Source organism: Echinops telfairi, unplaced genomic scaffold, assembly GCF_000313985.2.
Source record: "Echinops telfairi isolate 266 unplaced genomic scaffold, ASM31398v2 ScPeMD7_9;HRSCAF=40, whole genome shotgun sequence".
Lineage (NCBI taxonomy): Eukaryota > Metazoa > Chordata > Mammalia > Afrosoricida > Tenrecidae > Echinops > Echinops telfairi.
Window position 1 is genome coordinate 79,709,711 of NW_022103906.1, and position 12,173 is coordinate 79,721,883.

The 12,173-nt window shown below is 42.3% G+C and overlaps 1 protein-coding gene across 5 annotated transcripts in view; it reads right to left on the minus strand.

Moving 5' to 3' along the window:
* NCOA1 (nuclear receptor coactivator 1) overlaps window positions 1-12,173 on the minus strand; it is a 177,098-nt gene that overhangs the window by 17,224 nt on the left and 147,701 nt on the right. For all 5 annotated transcript variants that reach the window (XM_045286625.1, XM_004696065.2, XM_045286624.1 and 2 more), the window contains 2 exons: window positions 10,249-10,651; window positions 2,830-3,004 (listed from right to left, as the gene is read on the minus strand). In XM_045286625.1, the coding sequence (XP_045142560.1) occupies window positions 2,830-3,004; window positions 10,249-10,651 (578 nt within the window). The remainder of the gene's footprint in view (window positions 1-2,829; window positions 3,005-10,248; window positions 10,652-12,173) is intronic.

Below are 12,173 nucleotides of genomic sequence, written 5' to 3' on the forward strand. Positions count from 1 at the left end.
GGGAGAGTAGCATACGAGGCAGGAGAGCAGGGCTCCGACCCACTTCAAAATAGCTCAGTCAAGGCCAATGGAAGTAACAGCAGCATACAAGTTGCATAGCAACCAAATCTCCTAACTTGAGTAGTTACTAGGCAGTGGTGCCCCACTCAAATCAAGTGGCTCACTGAAAGCTTTGGATGCCCGTTCAATATCAAAACCACCACCACAAACTCACTGCCATCGAGTCAGCACGGCAACCTTACAGGACAAGGTAGAATTGCTCCCGTGGGTTTCCAAGACTATAACTTTTGAAGGAAGTTGAACGCTCCATCTTTCTCCCTTGGAGCGACTGGTGATTTCAAACTGTTACCCTTGCAGATTGCATCCCAGTGTGTACCCACAACACCCCCAGGGCCCCGGGTGAGTACTGAGACGAAAATCTGACACACGAGATTTAGTTGCTACACAACAAAAATGCTACCCTTTTTTTCTGTTGGCCATTACTGAACTATTCTGAAGACTTTTCAGAGAGGTCACCACAGGCAAGATCATTTAGAGCCTTATGTTGTATTTTGAATTAGTTGTGGAAAAAAGCTTTGACTGACATGCTGCCTTAAGTGTTAAAAGTATCACTTAAGCTCCCGCGTGGCTATGAGACCACTGTGAAGTAAGGATGGGAGCAGGGGGCCAGGGGGGCTCTCGCAACCATTAAGCAGAAAGATCACGGTGGCCTGCACAAAGTGTGCAAGTAGAGCAGGGAGAATGGGGAGCTCACCAGAAACTGGCCGAGACTTCACACTGGTTCAGCCATGCTGACACAGCGAAGTAAGACGGCTCACATTTGTACACTGTGACTACTCTGGATGTGTACCAGGATGGGAACAAGGGAGGCTGAAGTCCTAGATGGGAGAGGAGGCACAGTGAGCTGTCCAGGAGTCCAGCTGAGAGACTGGATGACGGCCAGGGCTGGAGAGTGCGACACACTCAAGGCAGTGGAGTCAGCTTCTATCTTTGAGCCAGGCACCGATGTTACTGCCTCTGCCAGTCAAGAGATTTGGTTGCTATGCAACATGCACACAGCCCCTATATTCTAAGAGGGGGATTCAGTTTTTAGCAGAGTGTTGATCCTTAATTTCCCCCCCTACTAGTTTTCATTCCGGTACATCGCATTTTACAAACTCACGTCCATTCCAGTTTTGCTTCATTGGCCATGAAGGCCTGAAGCTGCCATGATGTGTTGAGGGCTGGAAGTGGGGTATGGGACCAAGGGAGGGTTTTCCTTCTGAGTCACTGGAGGATCCAAGTTGCCCTTTACTGAGATGGGAAAAGTAGAAGAGTGGGTTTGGGAGAGAATATCACTTTAGTGTAGGTCAGGTTAAGCTTGAGATGCCCATTACACTTCTGAGTGGAGCTGTCCATTAGGCCGTTGGGCATACAATATGGTGTTCAGGGGACGTTTGGACTAGAGCTTTAAACCAAGGCTTTGTAAGTATGGAGATAGACATTAAATACGTAAGATTTGATGATTTAAGATAGCAGACAAATATAGATACCAGGGAGCTAGGGAACACCCTGCAAAGGAAACTAAGAGGCAGGAGATTAGACAAGAGCTCCTTATCTGCAATGACAAAGTTGCCTCAATAGGAAAGAGCTGAAGAATCAGTGCTTCCATCTGTCAAATTCTGTTTATGATCATCGCAGGTGGCATGGCAGTGAAGGTTAATGACCTTGACAAGAATACTTGGTGGACTTGGTGGGATGGACGCCTCCGTGGTTGAAAAGGAACGATAGAAGTAGGTAAAGGACAGTCTCTCAGGAGATTTAACTGAGAGGAAGTGGCGGAGAAAAAGTCTAATGTAGTCTGTCAGCCTGACTTCTTCTGAAGTCACATTTCAACACTGAAGTGCAGGTCTCGGGCAAGCCCTGAGCGCCGTTTGACAGGGAGTGTTGCTCGGGTGAGGAGTCTGCAGCGCCTGTCAGGTAGTAATCAGATCAACGGGCCACGGCCTCCAAAGTGCGTCTGGGAAGTGGGGATCAGAAGACATTAGGAGACGCTATTCCTCTCACAGTGCAGAGGCAGTTCCATCTCCACCTCATTTGCATCGTCTCTCCGCCGTGCTGCACCGTTCTCTACCAGGAAGATTTCCTCTCTCACCTTTCAATGAACTTTCAGAGAACACAGTCTTAAGTTTTTAACTTTCACTGCCTTACTTATTATGTTGTCAGATCAAACAGCTTCCCTGTCACTAGAACTGAGAGAAACCAAATTAAAACCTTTAGACAACTCAAGTGATGTGTGAAAAGTTCAGCAGCCAAGTTTGGTTTGTTTTTTCTACTTCTGGGGGGTGGGGTGAGGGGTGGGAAAGGGGGTGACTTTAGTGAGATCATTGTAAACAAAATGGGCAAAATGCGGCCACTGATGATTGAGACTAACCTGAGGAGCCTTAAGACCTTGCTATGAAATCTTCCCCACACATCAAACAGTGAAAACTACATTCTGGTTCTATACAGGATTCTCGCATTGCTGTTCATACTTTAAGTGCTCTCTGAAAGAAAGACTTCCACTGTTGCTCCAGGGGCTCTCTGCTACTGAGGGCAGTTGGGTAAAATCACTGGAAGTCACTCGACCACTTTCTCTACTGAAAACACAAAGATTTGCCTTAAAAACGAATTCATGTGAAAATGACTGAAAAGTCATTTTTCCTCTACATTATGGTTTCTCATACTATGCAGGTGACGGTAGCCCATCCTCTTTTACTTGGACTGTGGAGAAACACTCAAACCAGGGAAGGCATGGTTGCCAGGCACTGCAGTGCAGCAGCGATGCTCTTGCGGAAAACGGGCCCTTACTTGTTGTTTCCCATCGCTCCTTGCTGCCAGGCCTTCATGTCTGGTGACTGGTAGCCAGAAGTGGGCGGAGCTTGCTGGAGCAGAGAGCTCTGAGGCGGCGGGATTGGCATGGGCACCATGGAGCTCCCGGGGCTGAGAGATGGAGCAAAGTTGGCCTCACCTTGGGAAACCATCCCTGCAAATAGACACAAATGAACTTATGTGGACATACTGCAGATTTACTAAACCCCCGAGAGAAAAACTCCAGAGATGGGTAATATACTTAGACAGATAGCCTAGTCAAGAGAGTGAGGTGGAAATGGGGGTCTTTAGAAATAAGGCAGAAGATGTTTGTTTAAACAGATAAATATGTAAGTATAAATGGGTATATACATAAATAGACATTTAACATTATCTGTATAAACAGACAAATACATAACTAGACATTCAACATGAGCCCGAGTTTAAAACAGATCATCCGATACCAGTTTGGGTGGCAGAATGATATATAATTTTCCCTGTTCTTTTTTTGCTGGCATGAATTTTGAAATTAAGAAACAAATTAAAACATAGAAATATCTACAGATTTGTGTAGTAAACAGTTAGTGTCTTGGAGACCCAGAGGCAGTTCTACCCTGTTCTATATGGTCTCCGTGAGTCAGAATAAACCCGACAGCAGTGAGTTTGTTGTGCGTGTAGTAAAAGTAATTAGTATTAGATGTAAAAATAAAAATGAGAATGCTTTCTTGAAGCCACTTGTCCTTCATGATGTAACATGAATTCTTCTTCCCTTCCTGCCCTTAAATTAAAAAATAAGAAAAAACCCCAGCTTTATTGCGACACCATATCAATCACACAGCATGAAATTCAGCCCGACGCAGAGTTCCGCGACTTTCAGTCAATGTCAGAGCTCAGTAACCATCGGCACGATCCCGTTTAGACATCGTCATCGTCCCCACAGCTCCCAGTGTCTACGGACAGGCAATCCTGCTCCCACCTCGACCCCGGACAATCACTCTTCCTCTGTCTCTAGGGGGTTGCCTTTTCTGGAAATTTCACACAAATGAAATCGTATGCTGTCTTTCCTCTCTTCATTCACTTAGCATGTTTCCAAGGTCCAACCATATATCAGTACTTTGATCCTTTTTATTTGCAGCTTGCAATTGACCCTAAATGTAAGGGTCTCTTTCTGTACTTTTTATTGTTTCCGTGATCCTGCGTATGCCTGTGACGGTACCAAAACCACAATGTCTTGAACACTCAGGATAGACTTGAAACTAGTGCTCATCCAGTTTTTCCTTTTCAGAAGTGTTTCGGTCACTCTGGGTCCTGTGATTTCCATATAAATTTTAGGATAAGCTTACCCTAAAAAGCATACTTAGACTTGAAAAGAGCTTGTGTTGAATTTGCAAGATCAATTTGCAGCAAACTAACCATTCTAAGTCTTGTTCATTTCTGATTTAATTTTTGATAGTTTCCCTTCTTATATCTTCAGGTGTCATTAGTTTATTTTCCCTTCTATAATGTCTACTCTTCAGTTACTCCGTTGCTGTATTTCATATTTTTCCTCTGTAGAAGTTTGACTAAGTCTTTATTTATAGGAAGGTGCTTCACAAAGTTCATGGAAAAATAGAAATAAGTCGTATTACGATCTTTCCATGAACTTCTGAAGCTCCCTTATATCCTTCATGTCTCTGCTTAAGATGCTCAAGCTTCCCTCTAGCTTCTTGGACATACAAAATAAATGGACAGTTTATAATTGTTTTACTGTCTATCTACAAGTCCTATTAACTGAGTAATTCCTGGGGTGGTCTTTAACTGACTTAATTTTCTCATTACGAGTTATATTTTTCTGGCTTCTTTGCATGCATGATAAATTTTTTAGAATGACTTCCTATGTTTCATTAATCTGGCCAGAGATATAGTTTATTTACTTATTTTTAAATTATGATTGTTTTTAAATTTTAAAAACATTTTGTGAATGTTGAGCCAACTGTAGACTTTCTAAGAGCTTCTTCTTTTTCACTTATTAGTTACACTATATGCTTAACTAGTTTTCACTCTGGTGCAGCATATAAATCAAGCTACAAATGTTCTCCTGCTGCTCCTTTAGCACATGAGCTAATCTCTGGTAAATAACTTGTCTGGAGTCCTGGTTGGCAGCTGGATCTCCCAGCTGCTCTCTGGGAGAAAGACGGATGGTCTGCCCCATATAGATGACAGCACTGGCAACTTTAGAGGCGGTTCAGTTCTGTCCTGTGTAGGGTCACTCCAACTTGGGATCTATTTGATAACAATGGGTTATTTTGTTTAAATGACTTTGATTATCTGGAGAACTATATATTATTTATGTTAATGACGGTTGAGGGACATCATTTTTATATAAATTGTATTTTCATTCATTCTACATTTTAACAATTTTGGATTTGATCCTTAAAAAACATTTGTCTCTTATTAATTCACTTTGACCTTATGTTTTATGAAGTTTCAGAAACAGTAAACATGAAGGGAATGCTCATTATGTTCCAGCTATTACTCCACGTGCTCAAAGTTAAGTCAGAAACCCCAAGCACATCGGCACAATTCCCTGCCTTTCTCTCTGGCCTCATCAGACATTAAACACTCAGGCTTCTGTACCCAATGACCTGGCTTTAGCAGAAAGAAGAAACGCACAGGTAATGAATTGGAAGGGTAGAGTGTGGATCTAATCCTGCCATTACATTAGACCTGGGGTTCCGTGGACAATGCAATCTAGTTCCTTCTAGCTTAAAAAGTCTACAATCCTACCTTTGTCTGGACATGGTTTAAGTCTCCATGCTGGACTGTAACGAGCATCACAGGCATGTGGAAGCAGCAACTGAAATTTGGATTTGGTTTTCATTTATTTACATCTTGAACATCTACTCTCCTGTGTTAAACACCTGAGTAACAAAAATGTGAAAGGCCACAATGTGCTCCCTCAAAGAAATTGTTATTGAGCAAGAAGAACAGAAAGGTGAGTGCTTAGGATAGGGAGTGTCTGGCGAGGCTTTCCAGAGGAGACTCTCCTCTGGAAGGAGAAAGTAACAAGAATGAGGCAGGTGAAGGAACAATACTTTAGACAGAGGATATGGGATGTTCATAGGCTTCAATATGAAGGACGACAAGGTATGTGCTCTTTCTTGAAACCTGAGAAGGCTGTTAAGAGCAAAGGCTAAAACGGTTGAATTAATGAGTCTAGCTTTGGAAAAAATTGAGTTTGGGGTGCAAGTGAGTATGTGTTCACATGAGCTAAGCAGGCAACTGTACAGAGGCCCGGACATAGAGAAAAAGGGCAATTAACATGTACAGGTCACTCAGGAGTGGGCAGAATAGCTTGTTTACTGTACTTCAGTTGTCTCCAGATGGACTTCAAGGAACCCGTGAAACACAACTTTTGTCTAAAAATCTTCTTTCATATTTATTTTGAATAAGGTAATTTAAAACAATATGCAATTGGTTCCTTGTGTACTCATCATCATGAAATAAAATATCTCTGCCAGTATTAATACCTACACATTCCTGAGAGGTGCCAAAGAAAAAGAATGCCAAGCAAAGTTACTAGTCAACCTTTGATTTTACTGTAATCCAGAAAAACGAGGAACAGCAAACATTTTCTGACAAGGTTTAGATAGTAAATATTTTAGATTTTGTGGGTCATAAGGGCACTCCAACAACCGATCAACTCTGCAGTGCAAAACCAGCATATATTATATGTAAACAAACAAGCACTCCTGGGTCCTAGAAAACTTTATTTACAAAAACAAGAATTGCCCTGGATTATGCCTGAACCAGAGTTTCTGGACCCCTGAATTATGTTGGGGTGCACTTCTTTTAGTTCTTGTGTGGCAAATGCACTGGTAGGTACTCATCATGAAATAATCCATCCTCTGCCAGTACTATCATCTCTACATTCCTTCATTTCCTTTGGGCCTATATTAAGGTGAGCAATATGACGCTTCTGTCATCTTTATAAAGAATGTAAGTAAGGCAAAGTTAATATATTCATCCTTTCCTCTTACTGTTATCAAACAACACCTAAAACCAACAAAGCAGGAAACAAAGAGCAAAGAACTCTCATATCTAGATTTCTTTCAGATAAAGTAAATCACTTTGTTTCTTTGTTTTTCTAAGAAGGTTTGATTTTAAAAGGTAGAACTTGTCTCAAATTTGAATTTCCATCACATAAAACCTGGTCTCCAATCCTTCTACCAGGCTGCTCATCATGTTGGAATAAGTTTGTGGGTTAGAGTGATGAAACAAATGGAAACTGTACCTTTAAGTGTTCTTATCCTCTCCAGAACAGCTAACAGCTGCTCCCCACCCCCATCCCCAACCATTATTTTGAGGCAATTATCAGAAGAACTGAAAGCCGTGTCACTTCACATCAGTGTGTAACTAGCTGAAATTACTGCATGAGAGAGAGCTCATGCGACCCAGCTGCTAACTTCTGTCTGTAATGTGAATGCTGACTATTTCTGATTTTGTGAGAATCATTTGGGTCTGTCAAGAGTTGGAAGGGAAGTGCAATCTAATGCCATGCCTTTCTTCCAGAGTGGATGGGTTGGAACAAAGGGCCAACCATTGCACCAACCACTGACCACTGCTGTCAGGTGCTGTCTATCCCAGGTTCAACTTCAGAAGCGGCACGTGACAGGAGGCCTGCCCCGTAGGGTTTGGGGCTGCCGTCTGTGTGGGACTGCTGGCTGGCTTGGAACCACGAATGTTTCCATTGGTTGCTGTGTACTTCAGTGTTGTGCCAACAGGGCCCATTACCTTGCCATTAAACAAAGTCACACCAAACTCACTGCCATCGAGCCGATGCCGACATATTCCCGGTTAAAAGTCACACTGAGCACAGGAGAAACGGCAAGGAGAGTGGATGCTGACTCGAATGAAATTCAGGCTGCGGGAACCGAAGAGAAACGTGAAACCAGGAAGAAACTGTGCGTGGCGACTTCTACCTTGTCTGATTATAGGTCATTAGGAGGCCTTGTTCTTCCTCATTTCTATAGACTTACTGCGTTTCGTGGGCCCAGTTTCCTTACTGAAAGCACTTAGCCATTTTATTTAAATGAATAAAATGCAAGTACAGGCAGTTAATGTTTTTTCATTATGCTTTCCTACATTTTCCAAATTACCGCTAATGAACATGCCATTTTCCAAATTACTTCTAATGAACATGGCATTATCACTACAAATTGGAAAAGCCTACAAACACCACTAGAAAAGGAAGAATCAGAGATCCAGGATCCACTGTCAAGCAAATTATCACTTAAAAAAATTAGAAGTAAAATAATGAGGGAAGCACCTAATTCACATAACGATAGCAGCGAACAGGACTGCAGACAAGAGAGTATGTCTTATTTCATGGAAAGAAAGACCCAGGTGAGAGATGTTGATGGGTGGCAACATTTGGTTATGTATCTTTCGCTACACTGGGCTCTTTATTGACAGGGACAATGGTCCATGTCCAAGTCCAGAGATCAAAGACTAGACCCAGAACCTTGAAAGAAATCTCAATTTCATCAAAATCAGCCAGAAGCATTCTTTCCATGTGGTTTCATAAGGACTGGGAGCAGAAAAGGAACCTCTTTCCCATTTTTGGCTTTCTGGAGAACAGATTTAAAGTACGTGACTGAGATTTGACAAGAGTGCTTAAGATATTTTTTTCATTGGCTGACGCTCAGGGGGTCACCAGGCCTTTTGTCCTATTCTGTCTCAGTCTAGAAGCCCCTCTGAAACCTGGTCAGCATCATAGCGTCCACTGACAGAAAGACACTGTGCATAAAGCTCCCTGGCTGGGACTCTAGCTCATTTCCCATAGAGAGTGAGCATTCACCACAGAATCACCAGTACCTTTAAAAGAAAGAAAAACTCCAAAACTAGTTTGATGAGATTTATTAACATTTGATACCCATTCAGTCTCTCTCTCCCCCCATAAATGGGAGGAATCTTTTCATTTAAGGCTCTGCAATTAGTATCAACGAATGCTACTAAATTTCTACTGTGGTCAAGCTGTCATTTTGGTAGAGAAATTGGGAAGCAGATAACTATACCAATCGCCTATTGTTAGAGGAATTATTTCTTCAGGCTCGAGTAGAAAAGTCTTGTCAAATCCTTTGCATGCAGAAATCAACACGCATGGATATATAACTCTTTTTGAGGCCACTCTTATACAGACAATCTTAGAATTAAAATGGAGTTATAATCCTTTTCTTGCTGACACAGATAGTGTCAGTAATGTAACCAGCCAAAGATGACTTCATTGTCTTGAGGACAAAGGAACTAATATGGTATAATTTTGATTAAAACATTTTAGAGAACTCCGGGGCTCTCTGACACAAGCATCCCTAGATACCTAATTTAGCAGTCAAGGGATTTTAGCACTTGTTGCTATCAGAATGAAATGTCGAGATTGATTAGGTTGTCAAAGTTGATAAGCATATTGCCATGTCAAAAATCTCTACATTACTTCAAATTTTTACTCAAGTCAAATTTCAGTCTTTCTCATTGAAGTTCACTTTTAAGCAGCCCTGAAATTTATTTTCTATTTCATTTATACAATTAAGGGATTTAGTTCAGGAACTGGTCATTAATCTTCCACAGGAGTTTGATTAGACAGGGTAGATTAGTCACATGTGTTTTATTACCTCTGCTTATTAGAATCTCCATACAAAAAAAGAAAAATGCCATTTTTAAAAGCCGTATCATTTAGGACAAAGAGAATGGAAGAGAGAATGCAGATGCAAAATTGGGAACAAAATACAAACTTCTGGAAGACAGGAAGAGAAGTGATTTTGCAAGGAAAGCTACACACGATGGAGTAAGAGTGGTGGCACCAACGGGGAGTGGTGGGGTACTGTTCTTGGGGAAGATGATGATCCTGACAGGAGCAAACAAAGACAACCTACAGGCCAGTGAAGAAGTGTTTATGTGTGCCCCTCTGTGCATTAGACTGGCACAGAGATACCTGACAGAAGAAGAGGAGACTGTGTTGTGGCTAGTTGCCTCTAGTTAATAGGAAATTCCAGCGATTCCATGGTGGGCTCCACCGGGCTTTCCAGGCAGTGAGCTTTCAGAAGTCTGGCTTATCTCTGAAGCACCTTTGGTTGGGTTTGAACTGCCAGCCTTCTGGTGAGTAGTTTGAGTGCTTATTGTAAAATTTTAGGGCCAGATGGGCCATTATGGGTCATCAAATGCAATCACGGCTACCGTCTAAGAGGGAGAAGCTTCAACTCACTCTTCCATTCAGGGTTCCTGGATTACCTGACACCACCTCCTTCCCAACCCCCTGGTCAGAGGCTTTCTTGGGCACACCATACCGTACCCTTACGGTCGGTGAACAGACCTGAATATGGAGACAGAATGGGCCTGTGTCTATTATCTTGTAAGACCACTATGAATTTGTGACCTTCTTACCTGATCCTGGATACTGGAAGACATTCTGCTGCATCTGAGGATTCATTCCAGTGCCAAACTGTCCTCCCATGTTTCCCGCCATGCCCCGGTTCACCATGTTGCTACGGTTGGCCAGGGAGGCCTCGGGATTTGCTGCCAGTTGTGAAAATGGGCTGGTAGAAGCAGGTGGGGTTCCTGGGTTTGTACCATAATTTGGTGGGTAGGGGAACTGCTGTGGAGCACCCTGAGGAAGACGGGGGTTCCCCATTTGAACTGGCAGTCCAGATGAAGGAGGGAGGTTGTTCCCAAAGCTTTGTTGCCTCATCAGCATGGCTCGCTGCTGCTGTATTAGCTGCCTCTGTCGGTGCTGCTGATTGCACAATTCCCTATGGCGCTGGGCCAACATTTGGGCATTTAGGGGTGGCTGCAAGGGTGAGAAAAACCCTCACTTATTAAAATTGTCATCATTACCACCTATCTTGAAAAGTTTATGAGCTAAAGCCTAGTCTCTGGAGTGAACAGACTATGCAATAATTGCTAGTATACAAGGGAAATGAAAACTTACAGAAATGTCTCAATAATCACTTCACAACAACTTAAGTAATTACTCTTAAGGCGTAATCAGTACATTTTATAACTTAAAGTTAGTTGAGAAACACTGGAAACAGTATCTGATCATTAAACCCAAACCACACCCTTTGATATCCAGTCAATTCTGACTTAGGACAACCCACGGGTATTGGAGCAGAACTATGGTCCATTGAGATTTCAATGGCTGTAGATAGCCAGGCTTTCCTTCCACCGTGTTGTTGGGTTAATTTGAACAGACAACCTTTCAGTTAGTAAGCAGGACCACCCAGGGATCAATGTATCTGACCACTGTCGTCTATGTTGTCTGACCATTACCAAACTTAAACCAAAGACACTGCCACTGATTCAATTCTGACTCATAGGCAATCTATAGGACAGAGGACAACTGCCCCTTGGAGTGTCTGAGACTTCCCATTTTTATGGGACAAGCACTTTGTGCTTCTTTAGTGGAGCAGCTGGTAGATTCTGATCACTTGCCTTGTTAATGAGAGCTAGTTAAACACAAATTCCCAATTTAAAATCACACAGAACTAAGGAAGAAAAGCCAGCGAGTACATGTCGATTAGCATTATAATTCAGGCCATAGAACTGTAAAATCCCAGAAAAAGAGAAGAAAATGCACCTGATGACTTCTACCTTATTGGATATTAGGTTATTAGAAGACTTGTTCTACTTTATTCCCAATATTTGCTGTTTTTCTAGTTTTCTCCTTTCCTTACCGAAACCACTTATCCCATTTTACTTATGTGGATAAAATGCAAGTATAAGTGGTTTTAATTTCTTTCATTATGCTTTTCTATATTTTCCAAATTACCTCTAATGAGCATACATTATCTCTACAATCAGAAAACCCTAAAAATAACTCTAGAAAAGGAAGAATCAGAAATCCAGGCTCCAATGCCAAGTAGATGATTACTTCTAAAGCCAACACTAAACTCACTGCCATTGAGTCGAGGCTGAATCACAGCGACCCTATAGAACAGGGCTGAACTGCCCCTGTGGGTCTGAGACTGTAACTCCCGACAGAAGAGAGCTTCCTCTTTCTCCAAGGAACAGCTGGTGGTTTCAAACGAGGGGCCTTGCAGTGAGTCGAGAAACCCACTAGACCTCGGAGTTTCTAAATGAGCATTTAGGATGAAATAATGAATTCGAAATACAAGAGTAAATGGGAGCGTCTCTTGTCCATCATGACTGCAGTGACAAACTATCTTGGGCGCTACAGGGCGTCATTAGCTGTGATAGTTCAGGTAAGGGGAGAGATGCAAAAGGGAGCTGAAATCATTTTCCAGTCTTAAACATGCAAAGTTACAAAGCATGTCAAAAAGTATCACCTCAGGATGAGGACCAGATTAACG